This window comes from Gallus gallus, chromosome 27 (assembly GCF_016699485.2).
Source record: "Gallus gallus isolate bGalGal1 chromosome 27, bGalGal1.mat.broiler.GRCg7b, whole genome shotgun sequence".
Classification (NCBI taxonomy): Eukaryota; Metazoa; Chordata; class Aves; order Galliformes; family Phasianidae; genus Gallus; species Gallus gallus.
Window position 1 is genome coordinate 4,142,940 of NC_052558.1, and position 22,728 is coordinate 4,165,667.

At 50.2% G+C, this 22,728-nt stretch overlaps 1 protein-coding gene across 6 annotated transcripts; it reads left to right on the top strand.

Moving 5' to 3' along the window:
• Nucleotides 1-275: 275 nt before the first annotated feature.
• On the top strand, nucleotides 276-22,728 carry CDK12 (cyclin dependent kinase 12). 6 transcript variants are annotated; one of them, XM_004948582.5, is made up of 14 exons: nucleotides 276-1,818; nucleotides 6,525-7,409; nucleotides 10,508-10,684; nucleotides 11,645-11,784; nucleotides 12,406-12,576; nucleotides 13,010-13,199; nucleotides 13,885-13,941; nucleotides 14,034-14,135; nucleotides 15,173-15,250; nucleotides 15,726-15,842; nucleotides 16,467-16,598; nucleotides 17,338-17,552; nucleotides 19,141-19,593; nucleotides 21,637-22,728. In XM_004948582.5, exons 1-14 carry the CDS (start codon nucleotides 773-775, stop codon nucleotides 22,308-22,310), a joined length of 4,437 nt encoding a protein of 1,478 aa, XP_004948639.1. In that variant the 5' UTR covers nucleotides 276-772; the 3' UTR covers nucleotides 22,311-22,728. The 6 variants fall into 6 exon arrangements, with proteins under 6 accessions (XP_004948639.1, XP_004948640.1, XP_425866.3 ...); XM_004948583.5 differs by having other exon boundaries at nucleotides 21,664-22,728; XM_425866.8 differs by having other exon boundaries at nucleotides 19,144-19,593.

Sequence of the window (22,728 nt, forward strand, 5' to 3'; positions counted from 1 at the left end):
GGAAGGGCGGGGCCTGAACAGAACGCCCCGCCCCCCCGCTCCGAACCACCTTCCGAATGCCGATTGGCGCGGAGGGGAGGAGCGCGCGTGCCTCGATAAAGAGCCGTCTGTACGGAAGGGGCGGGGCTTTGTCCTTTCCCCGTGCCAGAGTAAAGTTCGCTCACAGCTCTCGCGAGACGACAGCGCGCGCGCGCGCACTTCCCTCGGCCTTTCCTCTTCTCACCGCTTGAAATCTCGCGGGGGAGGGCTCAGGTTGACTCTCGCGAGAAGCAGTCGTTATCTCGCGAGACTTGGCGGGTGCCCCCCTTGGCCGCGGAGCCGTTTCGCTTTGGGAAGTGAGCGGGGGGCGCTGGGGCCGGGCCGGGCCGGGCCGGGGCGGCGGGGCCAAAGGGCCGCGCGGTGGGGCCCGGTGCTGAGGGTGGGGACAGGGCGGGAGGGGACAGGACAGGATAGGACGGGAGGGGAGGGATCGTGGGCCCAGGTCCCGCCTTCCCGGGGCTCCCCCCGCGGCGGCGCTGCCCTCCGGGCCTGGGCCCCTCGGATGAAGCGCTGAGGCCCGGTGCCCTTCCCTGCCCCTCCCGGTTCCGCTCCCCCCCCCTCCCTGTTCTTCCCTTCCGCCCCGCGCTCTCTGCCCCGCTCCCCATGCAGCAGGGGGTGCCGGCGGCAGGGGGGCGGTGAATGGTGCGAACAGAGGGCGCTGAGGGAGTTTGAAGTTCGGCGGTTTCGGAGGAGTGCCCCCCCCCTCCCCCTGTCCGAGCACAGTGGAGGAGGAATGCCAAACCCGGAGAGACATGGGGGCAAGAAGGATGGGGGCGGCGGGGGGTCCTCGCAGCACGCGCCGGGCAGCTCCAACAGCAAGGAGAGGCACCGGGTGGCTTCCAGGCACAAGAGGCACAAATCCCGGCACTCCAAGGAGTCACCGCTGGCGGCCCAGGAGACGGCGGCACCTCTGGGAGCTGTGATCAAACCGCTGGTGGAGTACGATGACATCAGTTCGGATTCGGACACCTTCTCGGATGATGTGGCCCTCAAGTTGGACAGGAGGGAGAACGAGGAGAGGAAAGCGGATAGGAGCGAAAGGACACAGAAGCACCGGCACCACCAGCACAAACGCATCCGTGAGCTGATGAAGAGCAAACAGGCAGAGAAAGAGAGGAAGTTGGAAAAGAGCCTGGAGGCCTCCAGCAGGTCCGGGTCTACCAAGGACAGGGTATCGGGGTCCTCCAAGAGACTGCTTGAAAGCGAGGAGCACCCGAAGGCGCTGTCCTCAAAGAGTAGCAACAAGGAGTCCCGCTCAGCCAAAGCGCACAAAGAGAAGTCCAGGAAGGATCGGGAGCTCAAGTCCAGCCACAAAGAGCGCAGTAAAAGCCATCGGAAAAGGGATGCTCCCAAAAGTTATAAAACCATTGACAGCCCGAAACGGAAATCCAGAAGTCCCCACAGAAAATGGTTGGACAGCCCGAAATTGGACGACAGCCCTTCTGGAGCCTCCTATGTCCAGGAGTATGACCTCAGCCCGCCCCGCTCGCATACGTCCAGTAACTACGATCCCTACAGGAAGAGCCCCGGCGGTTCGTCGCGCCGGCAGTCCATCAGCCCACCCTACAAGGAACCCGTGGCCTACCAGTCCAACACACGGTCTCCCAGTCCCTACAGCCGGAGGCAGAGGTCCATAAGCCCCTACAACAGGAGGCGCTCCTCGAGCTACGAGAGGGGGAGTGGATCATACAGCGGGCGCTCACCGAGTCCCTACGGCCGAAGGCGCTCCAGCAGCCCTTTTGCTGCCAAGCGCTCCATGAGCCGAAGCCCCATAGCCAGGTGTGTGCTCTCCACGGTGACTTCTTCATCCTCGGGAGTGGGGGAGGGAGTGGGGGGAGAGGATGCCTTGGGATGGCTGGGTGTTAACCCCTCTCTGCATCTGGATTGGGCCTGCTCTGGAGCAGAGCCATGATTTGGCAGCACGGCACTCGCTGTGCAGTTGCTCTGGGCAGGTTCGTTGCTGTTTCCTGCAGAGTGGTGTTCACACTTGAGGAAACACCTCCTGGCTGGCACTGAGCAGCATCCATGTTGGCTCACAGCAGTGGCCAGGGACAGAGCGAGCCCCGGGGATTGAGTTACGCTCACCTCTGGAGGTGGCCCCCTGGCAGGGGGGGGAGCTCTGTGCAGCACAGGGCCCGGATGCTCCTCACTGCTGTGCAGCTCAATGGGAGGAATGTGTTCACCTCTGCTGGAGCCCCTTATCTGTTTGCTGCGTATGGAAATCTGATCACGCTCTTCAGGAGGGTTGTCTGTGTTTTGTGTGTTTTGCTCTTTCTGAACTGACTTTTTCTTCTCTCTCCCTGAATTAGATGACCACATGTAAACTCCATCTTTTCAGCCTAAACTTTCTTTTCTCAGTACTAGAGTTACTACTTTCCCTTCTGAAATTGGGACGTTCTGGAAAAGCAGGTAGAAATCATCTGCATTTTGTCTTTCTTTAGACAGTAGTCTTGCTACAGAAGGAAACTATTATTTGAAGGCGGTGTTAACTCTGTTTTATGTCAAATGTTCATTAATCTTCCTGCTACGTACACAAATACGTGGTCTAATGTTGTTTTTTCTTTCTAGCTTCGGATTCTGTTAAGTGAGTTTCCTGTTGTCACCATGGGTGCTGCGGAGCTTTGGTTGTAGCTCCATGGCAATTAAGATTTGACCTGGAATGTAATAACGATAGAGCTGCTCTGCACTGTGCTGCATCCTCTGCTCCAAATATGAGCTGTGCCTGAGGAGGCTGCTCCAGGATGTGCTTGTGAGCAGTGGGTCTCAATGGCTTGTGGTTTCTTGAGTTGAGCCTTTACTCTTTAAGCTCTTCCCTTGAGGAATTTTGTTGTCCATGGGGCAGTGGAATTATAGCCTTTGTCCTCACTGTGACAGTTGTACTGTTTTTAGCTTCCTGGAAGCTGTTAAGTAAAATCTACCTCTTCTCCTATGATTTTTTGAAGCAGAAGTTATCCTGGTCCTCTCTTACATCTCTGAGGTAATGGGGGATAGTCCTCAACATCACTTTTCCCTCCCCTCTGTCCTTTCTGCTGTGGTGGCACAGCTTTTGGAGGCTCTTTGCTAATGCTTTTGGAAGAGTAAAACCAGCAGGTATACTTCATGGTATGATTGTGTGTTGTGGCATCTGTTTAATGTCCCCCCCCTCAGTCCTATGCAGGAGGAAACCCAGCTGGAAAGTGAAGTTTGTATAAGAGGCTCTGTCCCCAGGTTGTTCTGTTGCCCTTCCCAACCTGAAGCTTGCTCTTCCTGTAAATGGCTGCTTGCATCTGTCTTGAGAAATCAAGCTGTTATCTTTTTCTGATCTTAATTATGGGAACAACTTTGAAGCACTCTGTGCTGTTCCTCTGTACTCTCATACTCATACAAGAAACTTTTCCAGGGTATCTTTGATTCAATGACGAAATGCTTGGAACCCCCAACCAAAACAGATTCCAAAGGTTGCTTACTGTTTACGCTTGGCTTGTATCGAGTTCTTTGGGTCTTTTGTTGGTAGCCTGCTGCTCTTCTCCCTTTCCTGAGCTGATACCTCACTGTGTGATGCATCCTTGTGAAGCAGAATGAAAACTGATGTATCACACCTTCAGAAAATAGTCTTCTGAAGTGAATCCTAGTAAAAGGACAGAGGGAATTTAACGTGTTTTCCATATGTTAGGCAGATTATAAGTTGTAATTCACACGTTGGTTTTGCTTCATTGAGCTCGCAGCCTGTGTGCTGAAGCAGTTGGTGTAAGTTTATGGTCAGATGTCTATGCCAGAAGTCACAGGTGCTCCCAGCTGCCTGCTGCCACCCCTGCAAGGCTGCTCAGGAGCTCACCTGGAGGCAGAGATCAGCTGAGCTCCCTTCCCAGCACCTCTGAGGTTGGCTTTGGTTGGCTGCTGCAGATGAGAGTGGATAGAGGCAGCTGAGTGCTCTGAGCAGCCGGCGCTGACCACCCTCCCCGTGGAGGTACAGGAGTGGTTTGGGAGGGGAAGCATCTCAAACTGGCACACTCATGCAGTGAACACCTGACTGTGGCTTAAGTCCTTCAAAGGAGGTAACACAAGCTTTTCTGGGGCACTGCATTATTTCTGCTGGCTGAAAATACGAGTTGTTTTAGTTTGTCTTAGTGCATTCTGTGTTTTCTTTAATCTCCGTGTCCAATCTACAGTGTTAGGAAACTGAATCAAAGTGCTGTACTGGTTGGAGAGAATACAGAATGTTTGCATTTCAAATGGCTATGCAAAACAACTTGCTTTCAATTTAGGAGAAAATAGGGATGATTTGGTCAGTAGGGAAAATAACAGATGTGGTTTGCCTTTCCTCCTTCTTGTTGCAGCTGAAACTAGAAGAAAAAATTCCAGAGTCGTTCAGCTTGCTGGAGGTGGGTTGTGCTCTTGCTAAGTATAGCAGCCAAGTGTCCATGTGCACACATGCTGCAGGCATGGGTCTGTGCAGCAGTGGCCTCTGTGTGGCTCAGGGTTGTTCGGCATGCGGGAATAACAGCCTTTGATTGAGCTTCTTTCTTGAGCTGTGCAGTCTGACTTCCTGGGTACCACTGCCCTCAGCTCCTCTGCTGTGGCTTGCAGCAGTGCTGTCTGCAGGTGTTCTGGGAGTTTGTACAGCGAGGGATATGGAAACACGTGGATGTGGGCGCTCCTGCCCAGTGCTTCAGCACTGACAGCTGCTAACTGTGGTCTTTCTTGCAGAGTGAGATCTGGGGGGTTCCAGTGTGCCCTCCTCCAAAGCCTGTTCTGACTTTCTAATTATATCAGATTTCTAAAGGATTCATCATCATTGACAACTTTATGCTAATTCACAGTCATCGTGGTTAATTTCTTGTCTCTGATTTCCAGTGCTCAAGAGACAGCAAAGTGCTCTTTAACTCCAGAGCACTTCTATCTGGATGGAGATCTGCATGTGTGCCCATCCCTGATGGTGGGTATTGGCTCCATGGCTTCACAGGGCTATGAGGGCCTGCAGGTGGAGCCTTGGGAGCATCCTTACAGAAGGCAGGAAGTTTCCTTAGTGAGCAAAACCTGCTTGTGTGTTTTCTGTATGTATGTAGTAACTATGGACAGCTGAAGAGAAGAAGGGCAAGTGGTGCCTGTAAAGTGGAGACTGTTAGAGTGAGAGGTGGGCAGGCTGCAGGGGGAGCAGTGAGGGCTGTGTGCTGGCAGTGGGTGTATCCAAAGTATTAAATAGTGTATCCAAAAGAACTGCAACAGGGAATGCTAATCCCAAAACTATTTGTGGTTGTAGTAAACTACATCCTTCCAGGATCCATTGGGGATGTCTTCCTTAGCCTGCAGATGTCTCTGGGCATAGTGAAAACGTAGTGGCATTTTCAGCTCCTGGCAACTTTGCTGGTGAACTGCTATCCAGGCAGCAGGCTGTCCCCGAGACAGTTAATTCATCAAGCAGAAACCTTGGAAAAAGCCATGATCCTGAGGCAGCACCGCAGAGCAAGGACTGCCTACAGGGGCTGTTCTCTGAACACAGTGACTTGAGATTTGGGCTGGTACTTCACGGTGGGGGTGAGATGCCTGCTGTTAGGGCAGCGAGGGCTTATAGCTCCTGCATTTTCTAAGCTAGATGTGCTCCCAATAATTAATCATGGAACAGAAGTCACCTTTGAGCATGTTTTTGATCAGATGCTGTGAGTACTGTAGGAGAAACTGTTCTCTCACTTTCTTGTCAACTAACACAACTCCTCTGGTTCCTCCCTGAGCAGAATAGACAGCCCTGTCTTATGGTAACTGAGGGCATGCACTGGAACTGAGTTTCCAGTTCTGTTGTGGTTTTAATGTTGTTCCTTCATCAGCCCCCATGACACTGCATGTACCCCAACGCTGCGAGGTGTTCCCTGCTTCTTCCTGCTATCTCAGCACAGGTTTTCAGCAGTTTTCTTTGTGCAGATATACCAACGTAGAGCCCCTCTGTTGGAGACCGAGACCCTCTGAACATACCTCAAACAGAATCAAAAGTCTTTTTTTAGTGTGTTTTTTTTCCTTCCTGAATCACAATATGCAAATGTAAGTTCTGATGATGGTAAAAGAACCAGGGGAAGAATGAGCTTGAAGCGAGACGTTTCCTGAGGCTGTGTTCCCGTGGGGGCAGCCATATTTTATCTGTTGTTTCCTCTGAAGCTGTACATAATTGCTATGAAAGATTTGTAAACTGCCAGCTCGTAATCTCGACTGAAGTCTTCTGTTTGGTGCGTGCAGCTGTGATCTCATCTCTACCTGGAGACTTGTCCCATCTCCTCCCCTCGTTTGCCTTCCTGCTGTGGCAGTGCTATGGTAGGTGGGTGCTGACCTGGAGCTCACACTGCTCTGCTCAGCATCCTGGTTCTGCTGTCTTTATTCTCTCCTGGTAGGTGTGACAGCCTGGCTGAACGGAGCTGACCATCAATGGGTCCGTGGTGTTTCATAGAGAGTTGCTGACGTTGAGGAGCAGCTCAGAGATTGAGAGATGTTCTGTTTCATTTCTCTTCTTCTGCTCGCAGGAAGTCTGTGAAGTCCCGAAGCCGAAGCCCGGGCTATTCGAGGCACTCATCATCTCACAGCAAAAAGCAGAGGTCTGGCTCACGCAGTCGCCATTCCAGTATATCACCCACAAGGCTGCCCCTCAACTCCAGTCTGGGGGCAGAGCTCAGCAGGAAGAAAAAGGAACGAGCGGCGGCGGCGGCAGCGGCTGCGAAGGTGGATGGGAAGGAGGTGAAGGGCTCCCCTGTTTTCCTGTCAAAAAAGGAGAACAGCTTAGCTGAACTTAAGGAGTCTGGAACGGAATCTAAAAAGGTCATCAAAACTGTTAGATCTGAAAAATCATCTTCGGATACAGAATTAGTTAATTTACTGTGTTCGAATGCAGAGACTAAAGCACCTGCGGAGACAACAAAAACCAAGGCAGAGGAGAACTCGGAAAGGAAACATCCTGTTCCAGTTAGAGATTCGAAACAGCTGGGAACAAAAGACTTGAAGCCTGTAGCAGTGACAGAGGACCTTCGATCTCCAAAGGAGACAGACGCAGCAGAGAAGGAGATTCCACCCCCGCTGCCCTCCATAAAATCACCTCCTCCACCTCTGCCGACCACCACACCGCCGCCTCCGACTCCACCACTGCCACCTCTGCCTCCATCGCCTGCTGTTCCGCCTTTGCCTCCATCCCAACAGACTCCCATTCAGGTCCCTCCTTCAGTCCCAACGTCCTTGTCATCATCTTCCCACCCAAGGACGTCTACTTTATCCTCTCAGGTGAACTCCCAGTCCTCTGTCCAAGTCGCTACAAAAACCCAAGCGTCTGTGACGGCTGCTATCCCACACCTGAAAACTTCAACGTTGCCTCCGCTTCCGCTCCCCCCTATTTTAGTTGGGGAAGATGACTTGGATAGGTAAGGTCACGCAGAGGGTCCTGTCTGTGTTTACAGGCACAGGGTCACAAGCAGGCAGGTTCTGGTGGTTGGTTTGGTGGTTGCTGGCTTGTCCTGCAGAGTGCTTTGAAGACTGTCCTATTGCATGGCCACTGCTGGCTTTGGCTTGTCAGCTCTTTGTGGAGACTTCATCATCCTGTGTGGGTAGTTATACGCTTTCTCACTGAGGAAGGGAGGGTTGGCTGCTCTTAATGCTAGCTGGCAAAAAATTCACATTGCTTTGGTTTTATTTATCACAGTAATGAAGGATCCCGAATTAAGGACCCCTTTGTGTTGCAGCCATTTGCACGGAATGCTTTTTTATTTAATTTGCCCCAAACCTGTACCTAAGTAACAGAAAAGACCTTAACGATTCCAACACAGGGATATGGTTTAGAGTTATTTCTGGTCCAAATTCATGGAGTGTGCAGGCCATGCCCACACGTTAAAGAATAAAAGGCATTGGTTCAGCTTAAGTTTTGATTACTTAAGCAATGAGTATTTTATTAATCATTAAGAAGTAGGTGTTGTTTGTTTGAAAATGGAGGAGTAAAACTGCACCAGCTTCAACTTTTTTTGTCTAAATATGCTCAGTGTCTATATATGCTCAGGAGATGAGCAGACATTAAATTGTGGCTGTAATGTTTGCAGCTGTAACTGATGCCTGTCCCTCTCTTACACACAGTGTGCCCTCTATCTCTACTGCATCCTGCATGTGTAGTGGCGTTGCAGTGTAAGCTTGAAGTGGAAGGAAACCCTTTCTCCTATCACTTCTAATCAGAACGTGCAGACTTGATCCTGTCCTGTAATTGTATATCTTGCTGCTCTGGATTTTGGCTGGCTATAGCTTCTCATATGAACTTGTCTGAAGAAACTCGCTCTGCTTTTTTAATTGATGATGTACCACTGGCTGTTAAACACAGTGAGTGGATGCAGTGACCTTTCCCCCACGAAAGGATGGGAATTCCCACATTATCTGCTGAGTGGTAGCTTCAGTGTAGCACTGGCAGTTACAGAACTCACTCTTAATCACTGACTTTGTACTTATGAACAGGTCGTCTTACAAATAGACATTTTTACATGCTCAGCCTGGGAAAACACTAGGCCATGCAGAGTGTAGGATCTGAAGTGTCTGAGTACAAGCACACCACCCTCACTTAGAGCCTCTTGGACCCTTTCCTGATGCTTGCCACGCTCCCAGGAATGATCTGCCTGTGCAGTGTGGGGCTCCCCAGCAGCTGAGGCGTGCCATGGGTTGCTCCCACTTACAGGAAGTATGGCAGCAGGAGGAAGCAGCCCCATTGAGAACCAAGTGGTATCAACGTCAGACATGCTTGTTTGATGTTGCACTGAAAAAATCCATTTTCTTGCATAGGTTTCTTGGGAACACCTGGCTGCCTTCACAGTGCTAACATAGTTAAAGATACAGCCTGATTGCATTCTTGGTGTTCTGGAGCATGGAAGACAGGAGATAGTGTCAATGTGTCTGTGTCAGGTAGTTGGCATTCATGTTTATCATCCTTATGCTTGGGCAGCTCGGAAGTGTCTGTTTGGCTTCCTCACTTGAAAGAAATCCTGGTGAGAAGTCCAAATGTTCTGGCTGTAATTAAAGCTATAGTGACCAGCTAATAGCGCTACTAGCAGATAACGAAGTGGCTGTAAAGTGCTAAAAGATAGCAGTGTGTGCATGAGGATGTGCTGGCTGTTGGTCAGAGGGAGAGGAGGGAACCCTGGGAGGTGTGGGGGTCGGAGCCACAGCCCCACCAGCACATCTTGCCCTTCCCAGGGAAGTCCTTTGAATAAATCCCTATTTGATGTGCATTGGGAAAAGACTGCAGCTTTTCTTTCCTGTCAGGGTCAAAGGGCTCAAGCATAGCATATGCTATAAGATATTTATATAGTATCAGAAGCAAATCACGTGCCAAGTAGAAGTGGATTAAACGGAAAGCCAGGTAGCTGCTTGCTTGTTACTGTGAGCTTATGGTCTGTTAAGAACTGGGCATCAGATCAGTGCTTCAAATACGTATATGAAGTCAGTGAAGAAAGCTCTGTTTGAACACAGTTCCTGACTTCCAGGGCTGCTCTGAAGGAACTTCTCAGGCTTGCTGTGCTTCAGTGCAGTGCCCCATCAATGCCATCCCACATGCTGAGGCTCCCAGGCAGTGGGGACTGAGGGTCAGGGCCTACAGCTCTCCTGCTGCTTCCAGGGCGTGTGCTGCCCATAGCAGCACTCACAGTGAAGGTTTTCCTCCAGAGGTGTGAGTGTGCCTTGTTGAGCTCTGCAGCTGAGCGGGTGACTTCTGCAGCAGCAGGATAAGATTACTCCCCATTCTTTCTCAGATGTCAGAGCTCAGTGTCTGGACAGTATTTTGCTTTGTCTTGCTTGCATCTTAACTGTATTCCACAAGAGATTTTCAGGTAAATTTGGCAGTTTCTGCTAGGAAAATCAGAAGAACGACCTGCTTCCAGATCTTATTTATGTGGAGATCTCAGTGCTGATGAGTGTTAGATGCTGATGCTGACACACAGCGAACCTCCTGCTGGCTGCCCAGAAAACAAGCCCTGGAATTGTCTATATTGCTTTATTTTTTCTGTGCTGGGATTTACATATAGGAGAATTCCTGACTGCTCAGACCTAGGAATTCTTCCTGCTGCAAGCAAGCATGAGAGAGAAATTAGGCTCTGCTGTTGACTTCTGCCAGTCTAAACTGAGCTTCTGATGCCATCCATTATTTAATTTAAAAAAACCTAAATTCTGATCTCTCGGTAATATGCACAAGGTAGAGTTCTGTTTCAGTCCTTGCTAAGAAGTTAAGTGACTTTCAGAGAGGTTTAGTTACGGTTGGTTGTGCTGTTTGCAGAGCGCAGTGTGTTCCGTTTGAAGATGGTGCATTCCAATGTAACACTTTCCTGACTGATTATTGTAAAATATCAGACTGTTTTCTAATTTTACACTTTGCTATGCTAGTTTTCCTAAGTTTACGCTCTCAAATAGAGAGCTTTTGTCCTACCGTAGGATTTTGTCTGCTTGTTACCTCTGAAGTCTGATTTCTGTATTGTATCGACTTTTCGGAGTTTAGTCCAAAAGAGATTCTTCCTCCAAAACCTGTGAAGAAAGATAGAGAGCAGAGACCACGACACTTACTCACGGACCTCCCGCTCCCTCCAGAGCTCCCTGGAGGGGATCCATCTCCTCCTGACTCCCCGGAACCAAAGGCAGCCACACCACCTCAGCAACCCTTCAAAAAGAGACCAAAGTAAGGCTGACTTTTTTTTCTTCAGCTTTTCTAAGTTGTTGGCTTTTCTGTTTCTTCATGCTGCTGTCAGTCTAGGTTTCTAAAGCTTTAAGGTAGTGCTGTGGTCCACGCTATAGCTCCAGAAGAGCTGACTGCATGTCCTATGCTCTGTGTGGAGATGGTGCTCTTGAAAGCGCAGTCACTTCGGAAATTGAATCTGGCAGCCGCTTTGCCAGCTCTCCCCACTGTTTGTTGGATGGAAAGAACACTTAAAGTGCACTTATAAATCTTCGGCCAGACTTAGTTCCATTTTATTGCAGTTCTTCTGTCCTCAGACTGGGGGCTGCTGTCTCCATGAAGTTCATAGTCCTGTTTTTGTACGTCATCTTATTTCTTGAGGGTGGATTTTTTTTGTATTTGGCCCACTCACAGCTGAGGGCTACTTGCCATCTATTTTAGAATGAGCAGCACGCCTATCTGGTAAGAAGGGATGGTGTATTTCATGCACCAAATGGAGGTGGCAGTTCAGGCTGTGTATTGAAGCTGTGGCGGACTGTTGTCCCTCCCCCTGATCCCTCCAATGGTAGAGACAGTTGGAGTGTGTCATGTTCTGATACTCAGCCACATCTACCCTGGAAGCTGTCTCAGTCTTTTGATCCAACTGTAGCCTCTACACCAAAGAAACTTCCTGATGAGTATCCCTGCATAAAGCTCTTGGTCCTTCTAGGAGGAGGTTATTCACAGTAGAAGAATACGGAATATTCTTACTCAGAATAATAGAATTAAAGCACATAATGAGGTCTTGGTAGAAATCTATGCAGTTCCTGCATGGGTATGAGGGCAAACTCTGCATTTGTTTTTTAGGATGCTGCCTAAAACCATCAGATGGGGGAGTGTGAGGGGTTGTGGGTGAGGTGGAGCACGCGGGTGTGTAACAGCCTGTTGGATGGGTGTCTAACAGTCCCCTCTGGCTTCTTTCAGAATCTGTTGTCCTCGGTATGGGGAAAGGAGACAGACAGAAAGCGACTGGGGGAAGCGCTGTGTGGACAAGTTTGATATCATTGGGATTATTGGAGAAGGGACGTATGGGCAGGTGTACAAAGCCAAGGACAAGGACACAGGTAAAGGTGCCACGTGGCTTCAGGTTGACCCCACTTCTCCAAGGCTTCGTTACCGTGGGTGTGCACAGAACACTCCAGTGGTGGTGGTGGTGGTGCCAGGGAATGATGAATGCCTGTAGAACTTGAAGCGGCTCCAGTGCTGGAATGGATATGTACGTAGTGTGTTTTCAAAAGGGGTAAAAGAATAGAGGCTCTGACATGCTGTTAACTGAGCATCCAGCTGCCCTCTGTGCTTGTGAAGCTGTGTCCCCGGTGTGCACAGCTTGGCTGCAGCCGCAGGTGCCAACTGAGGCCCTGCTGTTTAAACGTGCTCTTGTTGAGTATTATTGTAGCAGAGCTTGTAAAAAGGGCAGGAGCTGTGTCTGGGGTAATTTCAGTTCACCTGTCTGATATTTTCAGCTGAAGCAAACTAGGAGAAGCTCCGCTGTCATCTGTCTCGAGTTCCTGGCGTGGTGACTTCAGTCAGAGTGGTGTTAACACAAAATAGCTGAGTGGTAACTGAAGCAGCTCTTTTGTTTCTTAGTGGATGTTGACTGTGTCCATGGTTACTACCTGCTGGGAACGCTTGGAGTTGCTGGCAGTGATGTATGCAGAAGCTCTGACAATGGTTTGTCCTGGCAGGTGAATTGGTGGCTCTCAAGAAGGTGCGACTGGACAATGAGAAGGAGGGCTTCCCCATCACAGCCATCCGTGAGATCAAAATCCTCCGGCAGCTGATCCACCGCAGTGTTGTGAACATGAAGGAAATCGTCACGGACAAACAAGATGCACTGGATTTCAAAAAGGACAAAGGTATTTGCTGCAGGGTGTGGTTTTAATTACCCGAAAAGGTGATGCAACTTCATTTGTTTGTGAGTGTAAAACTGAAAATCCTTCTGTGTGTGTCGATTTGTTGTTGTGTTCCTCCTTGATGTGTGGTTCCAGCTCTGGATTTGACCTCACAGCAAAGGATAGATTCTGGTTAATAGGAGTTTTTACCACCAGAGGTAGATGCCGGTTTAAAAGGGCGCACTGCGTTTCTTCCTGTAGAGTCAGAGAAGCAGTTGCAATAAAAAGCACATATAAGATGCATTGTAAACCCTATGTGCGTTAAGAAAATACACATAAACAGAACACACTGAACAGCACACACAAAAATGCTTCAACAAACTGAATGTGCTTTCATTGCTCTTTTTCCTTGATCTCTCCTTTCTCATCTTAATTATTTCTTTCTGAATTATTCCAGGTGCCTTTTACCTTGTATTTGAGTACATGGACCACGACCTAATGGGGCTGCTAGAATCTGGCTTGGTACATTTCTCAGAGGACCATATCAAGTCTTTCATGAAACAGTTAATGGAAGGTCTGGATTACTGTCACAAAAAGAATTTCCTTCATCGGGATATTAAGTGCTCCAACATCTTATTGAACAACAGGTAAGGGGCAGGGGTGGAGTTCTCTCCTGGCTCTCTCCCCTGTGCTGCCCCTGGGTTCATCTGGAAGTACCCACTTAAGGGTACTAAGGCCCTAACTGCCTTCTGTGGAACTTGCTGGTGGTAGCAGTCTGTCCACATGAGACTCTGCTAGCTTTTGTGTTAGCTTAAATTAAATGGGTCTCTTTGTGCCCTTCGTCTCCATGGCATTTTGGCAAAAATACTGTTTATTGGAAGTGCTCGTATGCAGGGAAACCACTGAGAGTTAAGGTTGAAAGCAGCAGATCTCCGTGAGTTCTCTCTTGCTTAGATAGCAGTGTTTGTTAGTAACGTGGTCCATCACAGAGTGCTTTACAATTATTAATTCCTGTTAATTATCAAGATGCTATCTGGATAACCCTAAGAGAAGCTTGTGAGAATAATACTGCATATAATTGCATCCACACATCTGGTTATCCTCCTGAAAAAGTTTCTCTGGGACGTTGGTCTATTGGGATGACTGTGGTGGAGATGAGACTGAAGTATCACATTTCGTTCCTTTGAAGCACTACATAGGATCTGATGTAGCCAAAAGTCACTGCTGCTCATTCAGGCCTTTCTGTTGTACTGAGGGATTGCCTTACCTTTTACTGCCTGCAGAATGTGAGCCCAGCTGCAGTTCAAACCAGTGACTGTTTTTGTCTTTCAGTGGGCAAATCAAACTTGCAGATTTTGGACTTGCCCGACTCTACAGCTCGGAGGAGAGGTGAGGCATGGGGAGTGGAGGGATTAATGATTGCTCTTTGCGGGGGTTTCGTGGTTCTTGATGCCAATTCACATTTGGATGTTCCCTTCCAGCCGTCCATACACAAATAAAGTCATTACATTATGGTATCGACCTCCAGAATTGCTGCTAGGTGAGGAGCGTTACACGCCAGCCATAGATGTGTGGAGCTGTGGGTAAGTGCCTGGCTTCCATCTTCTGTCATGGCAGGGCTGGGAACCTCATGGACACAGTGGTTGCAAGGGGAGGTAGCTTTTGACTTGTGCTGGTCTCTGAAGCTGTATCTGCTCCAACTGAACATTTTAAGGGTATTCCCATGCTATAAGTCAGCAGTGGCTGTCACCTAGCTAAAGCTAAACCTACTAGTGAAAGCTCCTGGAATAAGACTATTCTTTGTATTGTCATGGGAATCAGTATAAAAGGGAAGATAAAAGTAACCTATTCTTCCTCTTTAAAAACAGAACCAGCTGACCTTTGCTGCTAACGTGCCATTGAGGTCAGGAAGGGTGACAAACCTCTGCTAGGGCTTAGTACACAAACAACAAAGATGTGAAAGTCAGGCCCTCCCAATTACTGCTGGAAATTTTGGCTGTGAAGTCCAGTTGCTATTCAGTGTCCTGTGCCAAATGAGTGGGGTTAGCCCAGCTCCAGCAGACAGGTGTCTGTATCAGTCTGCAGCTATCTTTGGCACTGCTTGTCATTCCTTCAGAAGGCCTGAGGGTAGATGGTAAGGACTGGCTGAGTCAGAGCCGTCCCCTGTCTCATTCTCTTTCCCTTACAGCTGCACAAATGTGTGTGTGCAAGGCTGTATGCTGTGCTTGGCAATGACCAGCAGCGTACTGCTGACAGCTGAGGATATTTGGGCCAGCAAATATCCCCCAAATTTTGACAGTGAAGTTGGAAAGATAAGTGGGCTGAATCTGGAAGAAAATGAGATGCCTGCCTGTTTTTCTTACCGTGGTATTAACACATCCTACTTTCCCTGCAAAGAGTTAAAGTGTGAAGCCTGTGACACGTTAACCAGACTGGTGTTATTTCCCAGCTGCGTAGAACTGGTGACTGTACACATAGGTTAGTTTGTCAGTTCTCAACTACAAGCCCTGATGCAAATAACTCTCCTTGGGCAGATCTGCTTCCGAACAGAAATGCTGCAGTGTTCAAACGATCATCCCAAGGGTTTTCTGTCGTGACCTCTTGCTTTTCCTCTTTCCAGCTGTATCCTCGGGGAACTGTTTACAAAGAAGCCTATTTTTCAAGCCAATCTGGAACTGGCTCAGCTTGAATTAATCAGGTAAAGCATTGCACATGCATGCCTATGAGAAAGAGGTACTGCAGTAACTGCTCATGCACATAGTTGCTGTATTATAAAAGCCCTCTTTCTCTAATCTGCCTGCAAAATAGGACCAGTAAATGACTGTAACTGCACACATGAATAGTTGGGCATCTAGGTGTCTGTGCCTGTCAACCAAGTGTGTGGCTGCTAATGCATGCACCTCCAGTAAAATCTGTAGCAGTTGAGTGTGGAAATCATGACCCTAAATTACATCTCACACTGAAAATTCAGTTTGATGGATAGCTTATAAGCTCAGGTGAGCTTTTTTCCTCTTCCTTTTTAACTTAAGGCTTATCTAATCCTTAACTGTGAGTGTGCCCAGACCTAGGCTATTGGTGCTCCAAGTTGCTTTGAAAGGAAATGTCTTCACTTGAGCCAGTGACTCTTCTCACTGTTTCACCTGCTGATCGAACTCTGCTTTTCTGGTTCTCAGCCGGCTCTGTGGGAGCCCCTGTCCAGCAGTGTGGCCCGATGTCATCAAGTTGCCCTACTTCAACACTATGAAACCGAAGAAGCAATACCGAAGGCGCCTGCGTGAGGAGTTCTCCTTGTGAGTTTCCATAGTAGAGAGGAGGAGCAGCTGTGTGGGGGTTATGGCCTTCTGCTACACTGTGTGACAGATCTGGCCTTTGGCTCTAGTCTGCCTGGCAGAACGAAGCAATGCTTCCCATCCTTACCTTCTGCCCTCAGGCAGCCCTCACCATGAGGGGTTCTTTCCATTTGTGGAAGGCTGGAGTGGACTCACTGTGCATTAACTGTCTCATCTGCCTGAGGTGCCTTCTGGAGGGATTCCCTGGCTCTGCACACATGGGATGCTCCTAGTGGGGGTCTGGCCTTGTCAGTCTGCACCTGGAGAGCACACTTGACAGTATGGCATTCTCACGGTGCTGAGGCTGTCTCACTTCAGAGATGTGCTCTCTGGGGGGAGAGTATAATTGTGTGATTATCTTGTGGGATTCGTAGCAAAGTTGCTCTTTATAAATGAGGAAAAATTAGACTAAAAATAGTGCATGTCTGTTGCTTGTTCTGATGATGTCTTCGGGCTGTGCATCACTTAGATATTTGTGCAGTCCAAATTTATTGCTCTTGAGCATGAGGTGGCTCTCTGAAAGCCTGTTACTGCTCTGTTCAGAACAACCCCTTAGCTCAGCCATATTTTCCACTCTCTACACAGCATTCCTTCATCTGCTCTCGACCTGCTGGACCACATGCTGACGCTGGACCCTGGCAAGCGCTGCACAGCAGAGCAGGCCCTGCAGAGTGACTTCCTTAAGGATGTTGACCTCAGCAAAATGGCACCTCCAGAGTAAGTTCCAGCTGGCGTCCTTCACTGTGGTGGGCTCTGCTAATGAACTTCAGGAAGGAGCCACTGGCTTGGTCTTGCCTTCTTGGTTGGAATTAAGTTATGATTTCTGGATTTGATTCTTGACTCAGCCCCTGGATTGGTCAGATGGCTCAGCAAATTGCTCTTGTGCTGTTGTTTGGGTTTTTTGTTGTTGTTGTTGTTTTGCCTGGTTTTATAAAGCTCAGCTTAATGCTTGTAAGATGCTCCAAAACTGTTGGGAGATATGGGAACAGCATGCAGCAAATCCCTGTCCTCTGTGCAATGGAGGATGGGCCAGCCTTGTTGATGATGCTGCTTGTTAATTGGCTAGAAGAGTGCAACACTGCTCAAGAGCCACTACTGGCAGCTCTTCTCTCCCACCTCAGTCAGGCTATAAAGCTCTTCTCTAGCTTATTTGCATGCAAGTATAGCAGTAGCTTTTGAGATTCCCATTTCCTTCAGGGTTATTAAAGGCAGCTGCTTTCTTCAAGCCACCACACTCTCAAAGCTGAGTGTGTGTTTGCTTGGGGGTGGGAGGAGGTGCATGGTAGCAAACCCAGTCCATTCAGGAGCGAGACTCCCGTGCAGATTACATGATTCACGTGCAATTGGGCTGCCTTCCCTGGCATGCACTTCTCATACAGCACTAATAATTTCCAGTTGTCTTCAAATCTCTTTTTGGTGCTGTGTTTTTTACCTGCTAAGTCTTGTTCTCTTTCAGCCTTCCCCACTGGCAGGATTGCCACGAGCTGTGGAGCAAGAAACGACGACGGCAGCGGCAGAGTGGGATTGCAGTGGAGGAGCCACCGTTATCAAAAGTTTCTCGGAAAGAAACTACCTCTGTTACAAGCACAGACACTGTCAAAAACAACAGCAGTCCTGTGCACCCACAGCCTGCCCAGCTCAAAACAGAGGCTGGTGCTGGAGATGCAGTAGGTCAGTGCCTTGTCTGGCCTGCAAAAGGCTCCTCTTGATGTTACCTTCGTGCTGTCTCCAGTTTGTAGTGGGTGTGGGATGCTCAGACCTCTTTTTCAAGGCAGTCTGATTCTTTGACCTCTACTTCTACAGGAAGGGCACTCCAGAATCTTTCTGTTCTGACTTTTTTTGTTGGCTGCAGAGCACTCTGTCTGAAGTTGTTATTGGTTCACATGCATGCTTTCTTAGAGAATAATTCAAGGAATCCCTGAATCTCTTTGACCAGTGAGGTAATAGATAACAGGCTGGTGGGAGCAGCCATCTAAACAATGTGTAAATGAGCTGAAATTTGATCCTATTGATCAAATATACTAAGATGAGGAGAAAAGACTAGTGACTGATGGGCAAAAATGGATGTTACTGAACATTGCTCCTTACTGAAGAGATCAGTTGGTCCTAAGGACTTGCTTGTGCACTGCTGCCAAAACCACATTCAACATTCTTTTGTCCCAAAAATAGTTGGAGGGGAGGTATTTTGATTCTTGGGAATGTGGAGATATCCAAAGCTCTCCAGACTGTGCTGATTGTTCTCTAGAAGCCTTGCACAATACCAGATAGGGCTGAAGATTCCTTTGTGTCAAATGTTCTACAGACGAGTAGCAAAGAAGACAGTTCTTGCTCCAGGGAATGCGCAACCCATGTGTTCAGTGAAACATGGCAGATGGACAAAAGGCTCTGGTTGGATTAACAGACAGTCAGAGGAATAGTATTTGTTGCCTACCAGTAAGGGGGGCTTAATTTGAAGCTTCTAAAACCAAAGCTGTGCACCTTGCTTGCTACGGAGTCTGACTTGCAAGGTCAATGTGAAGGGTCATCCTTGTCACCCGGGAGGCTCTGGTCCAGCATGATGCAGAGGGGAGATGACACCATGTAAAGATTGTGTTTTAGGCTGACCTGGCTGCTTGAAGGTCAGGACAGAGCCTTCTGATCCCAGGCCAGCTTTCAGAGAGGAATTGCTTTCTGCATGACCTATTTTTTTTCTTGCTGCACGACTGGAACATACCCTTCTTCCATCCCAAAGGGGCTCTGTCCTGGGAACATGGTTTCTAGCGCAGGAAGGAGTGCTGCTCTGAGTACTGTGAGATGAGCTCAGGGCTCTCAGTCACATCTCTGAGCCTGCTGCCCTGACTGGTGTAGCTGCTCAGCAGTGTGATCCTTGGGATGCCCTCCGTTAGGGGAAGGTTTGGTTCAGCTGTGCCGATCTGAACAAGCAGCTGTGTGTGGTTCTGTTGGTGACAGACTGGGGGGGCAGTGACAAAGCTTCCCTCTGCTGCTAGCAGAGCAGTACTGAACTGTAGCCTTGGGTGAGTGCAGTGTGTGAGCAGTACCACGGGGTGCTGCTGCAGTGCTGTTCAGATCTGATCACAGGCTGGAGGGGGCAAGCTGATGGTGGAAAGCTGAGCGAGCTGTCTTGGAATCCTTCTGCAGCCTGTGTGCCTTCCCCAGGCCCACGAAGAAGAGGGGTTTGCTGGTGTGTGCAGTGTCATGATTACAAACTGGTCAGATGCAGCGTTCTCTGACCTTTCTGTGATGTTTCTTATGTTTCCAGCAGGCCTTGGAGAAATCACCCAGCAGCTGAATCAGAGTGAACTAGCTGTTTTACTGAACTTGCTGCAGAGCCAGACTGATCTGAGCGTCCCACAGATGGCCCAGCTGTTAAATGTACACTCTAACCCAGAGATGCAGCAACAGCTGGAGGCTCTCAACCAGTCCATCAACGCTCTGACAGAAGCCACAACTCAGCAGCAGGAGTCTCAGGCAGCAGCAGCAGCAGAGGAAGCCATAGAAGAGCCACCCACGGAGGCCCAGCCACCGGAGGAGCAGGTGACTCCAGAAGCAGCCGGTGCTCAGGGAGACATGCAGAACGTGCTGGCCGTTCTGCTCAGTCAGCTGATGAAGAGCCAGGAGCCTGTCCTAACCCTGGAGGAGAGCAACGGGGAGAAGAGCAGCGAGCAGCGGGGGCTGAGAAAAACCCCTACAATGCATCAGGAGGAAAGCACAGGTAAATAACCGTGAGCACTGCTTGTGCATCTCAAATGCCATTCACCTGGTTGAAAAAGTCAAGCTGCCATACGAGTGCCTGTGGTTCAGCTGTGACCAGGAGGAGCTGAGACATCTGAGAGCTGTGTTGGGGAGGCTGGTGAGGCGGGGCACGGGGTGAGGATGGGAGGAAGAAAGTGCTGGGTGTTAGGATGTGCTCAGGGCTTACACACCCAGGAGGGCTTCTTGCACAGTGCAGTTATGCAGATTTCCCTGTCTTGCTTGTCCCAAGTATGTTTTTCCACCAGTACCTTCCTGCTCAATCAAGGGGAAAAACAGAAAGCTAGTAAAGAACATGAGAAGCAAAATACTGGAGAGCCCTGCGAGGGAGGGATGGTGGCAGTTGGGTGCACAGCTACCCAGGTTCAGTGTGCATAGGGTTGATAGGTGTGAGTGCTGAAGTTGTGCAGCTTTGGAAGCTGAGGCAGCTGGTTGTTGTCGAGCAAGTTAGAGGCATGCTTAAAGACCTGCCCAAAAGGAGCAGCGAGCTCGTGGATTCCATTGCCAGAGGTGAGTGTAAATGTCTCCATGTCTTTTTTTTTTCTTGTTGATTTTTTGAATTATTAGCAACATCCTGTGACGACCTCACCAAATTGTAGAAGCGCCTCCTGAGTATGTCTCAGACTCTCCAGGGAGCCTCTTTTGGCCCGATACACAACTCCTCTGCAATGTAGCTGAACGTGCTGTGTTCTCGTGCCTTCAACACACCCGCCCACCACAAGCCAGTTGTGATTGTGCTTTTTTTTTCCTTTTTTTTTTTTTTGCCCTAGTACTGGAATATAATTAGGTTATTGTAGAGCAGACTCAATGAAATAACGTTGTTCTTTGTTTATAATTATTTTAAATGCTGCGCTGTCCCCAGATCAGCTTAGCTTTACAATTACCTGAAGATTGTTTTCTGGATTTAAATACAATCTAGTTTTAAAGTGGACTGATGGATACGGGTGGAGGGGTGGTCCTGGAAGACTACTGGTTTTCACAATAAAGTTTGACCTTTTTAATAACCACTTTTGCACATGATTTGAGGATCTGATTCGAACAAGGTGTTGGTGGCCTCTCACGTCATCGCCAGTAATGACCTTATTGCCCCGTGGCCGATGCCTTTAGTGGTGGGTGAGACCAAACCAGTGCAGTGGTGTTGCTCTGTGGGTCAGGGCTGGTTTTGTGAGCGTGGTTGGTGCACGAGGTGTCGCCTCCTGTGCGCAGTGTCACCCCTGGCCGTGGCACTGCCTGAGAAGGGGGACGCCCCAGCTCTGCTCTCAGCTTTTTGCACCGTAGCCGAACTGCTTTGTGAGCTGGTGGGGATGCCCTGCGAGGGGTGCTCGTGTTCTGATAGGAGGGATCCTCTAGAAATAGGAGTTCACGTTGCTTCAGGTCTGCTTTGGGGAGGGTGAAGCGGGGGGGCTGATCCGCGTGTCGCAGGGCAGTCGGGATGCTGCAGATTGTTGCGGGTTGAGATTTTCGGGCTGTACTTAACAAGGCCACGAAAGCAGCAAAGTCCCCACGAGCAGAGAGGGGGCGCATCGTGGCTGGGAGCTCAGCAGGGCTGCAGACAGCAGCTGGCGCTGGGGGTCGGGGCTGCTTCTTGCCTTCCACCCTCCCGCAGGGCACACGGTGGCACGTGGTCGGTGCCAGGCAGCACAGCGCCGGGGTCCCTCTGCTTTCCAGGAACGCTGCTCCGCGCAGCTCTGCATCTGGCTGCCTCCCTGTTAGCCTTTGATCCAGGAGCAGGAATTCCCTCTGCGGGTGCCCATGTGTTTAGGACAGCTGTTGCTGAGCACTTGGGAGTGTGGGGGACTGGGGTGAGTGCGGGGGGGAGCACTAATGAACGTGAGCAGTGATCTCACAGCGAATGGCAGCTTTTAGAACTCTCCGCCTCTTTTTCCAGCGCTTCCTGGAGAGCGGATGGTCTCGGCAGGGCTTTTCGTTTTACTTGGTAGAAATGTATTGATATCTGCTCGCGTGCTTGTTAAGATGTTGTTTAAAAGGAGTAACCCTTCCACAGCATGTCCTCCTCGCGTTCTCCCACCAGAGAAGAGGCCCCCTGAGCCCCCCGGACCGCCGCCGCCGCCTCTCTCCGAAGCGGACCTCTCCAGCGCAGCCCCGGAGCTGAACCCGGCCGTGACAGCAGCTCTGCTGCAGCTCTTTTCCCAGCAAGAGGAGTCGCTGAGCCACGCCGAGCACCAACCCGCCCGCTCTGCTGACTACGGCAGGTCCCACTCGTCCAGGACTTACAGCACCGAGGGCTCTGATGGGGGATTCGGGGCCGAGGAGCTGAACTCTGGCCAGACGCTGCTGGAACCCTCTGCCCAGACTCTGGGGAAAAGCAGGACCTTTTTGGGCTCCGTGAGCCACCTCGGGGAGGCGAGCAATTACCAGGGCATGGGCTCTGTCCAGTTCCCAGGGGACCAGGACCTCCGCTTCACCAGAGTCCCCGTGGCGCTGCACTCGGTCGGGCAATCCTTCAGCAAAACCGAGGGGAGCAACAACACGCTGGTACACCCGGAGGCCAAAATCCAAACCTACAACGAGCTGGGCGCGGGGACGGCCGCTTCCAGTGGGGCAGGAACCGGGCACGGCTGGGGGGCCCCGGCCCAGGCTGCGCCCTACGGGAAGGCGTACCGCGGGCCGGGCCGGGTGCCCTCACGTGGGGGCCGGGGCCGGGGGGTTCCTTACTGATGCTCATCCTCCGCCGTCACCTCCCTCCCTCGCTTCTGACCGTAGCGACGTGATGTTGGCCGGCTCTCGGCCGCGCTCAGCTGCTGCAAAGCTCTCTGTTGCACCCCTCGCTCGCCCGGCGCCCGACGCCTCTCTGCAGCGCGCCCGGCCAGACCTCTGTGCTTGGTTAGCGACAATAAAACGGCGCTGAGCTTCACGCCCTGAGCCAGCAGATGGTGGGGGAGCTGTGTGAGATGGGATGAATGGAACAAACCCGCCGCGGGGGAAGGAGGAAATAAAGCAACGAGGCGAGCGGGGGCAGCGGTGCGTCGCGCAGGGAGGAGCGGGGCAGGGTTCAGGTAGGGCCGGGGGACGGCCTGCTTCCCAAAGCAACACATTTTTGTTTCTTAATCCCCTCGAAAAAGAAGAAAGAAAGAAA

Coding starts and splice junctions, on each gene's coding strand:
- CDK12 (XM_004948582.5), top strand. CDS start 773: ATGCCAAACCCGGAGAGACATGGGGGCAAGAAGGATGGGGGCGGCGGG. Junction 12,577..13,009: donor GGATTTCAAAAAGGACAAAG/GTATTTGCTGCA, acceptor GAATTATTCCAG/GTGCCTTTTACCTTGTATTT. Junction 13,942..14,033: donor CTCTACAGCTCGGAGGAGAG/GTGAGGCATGGG, acceptor GTTCCCTTCCAG/CCGTCCATACACAAATAAAG.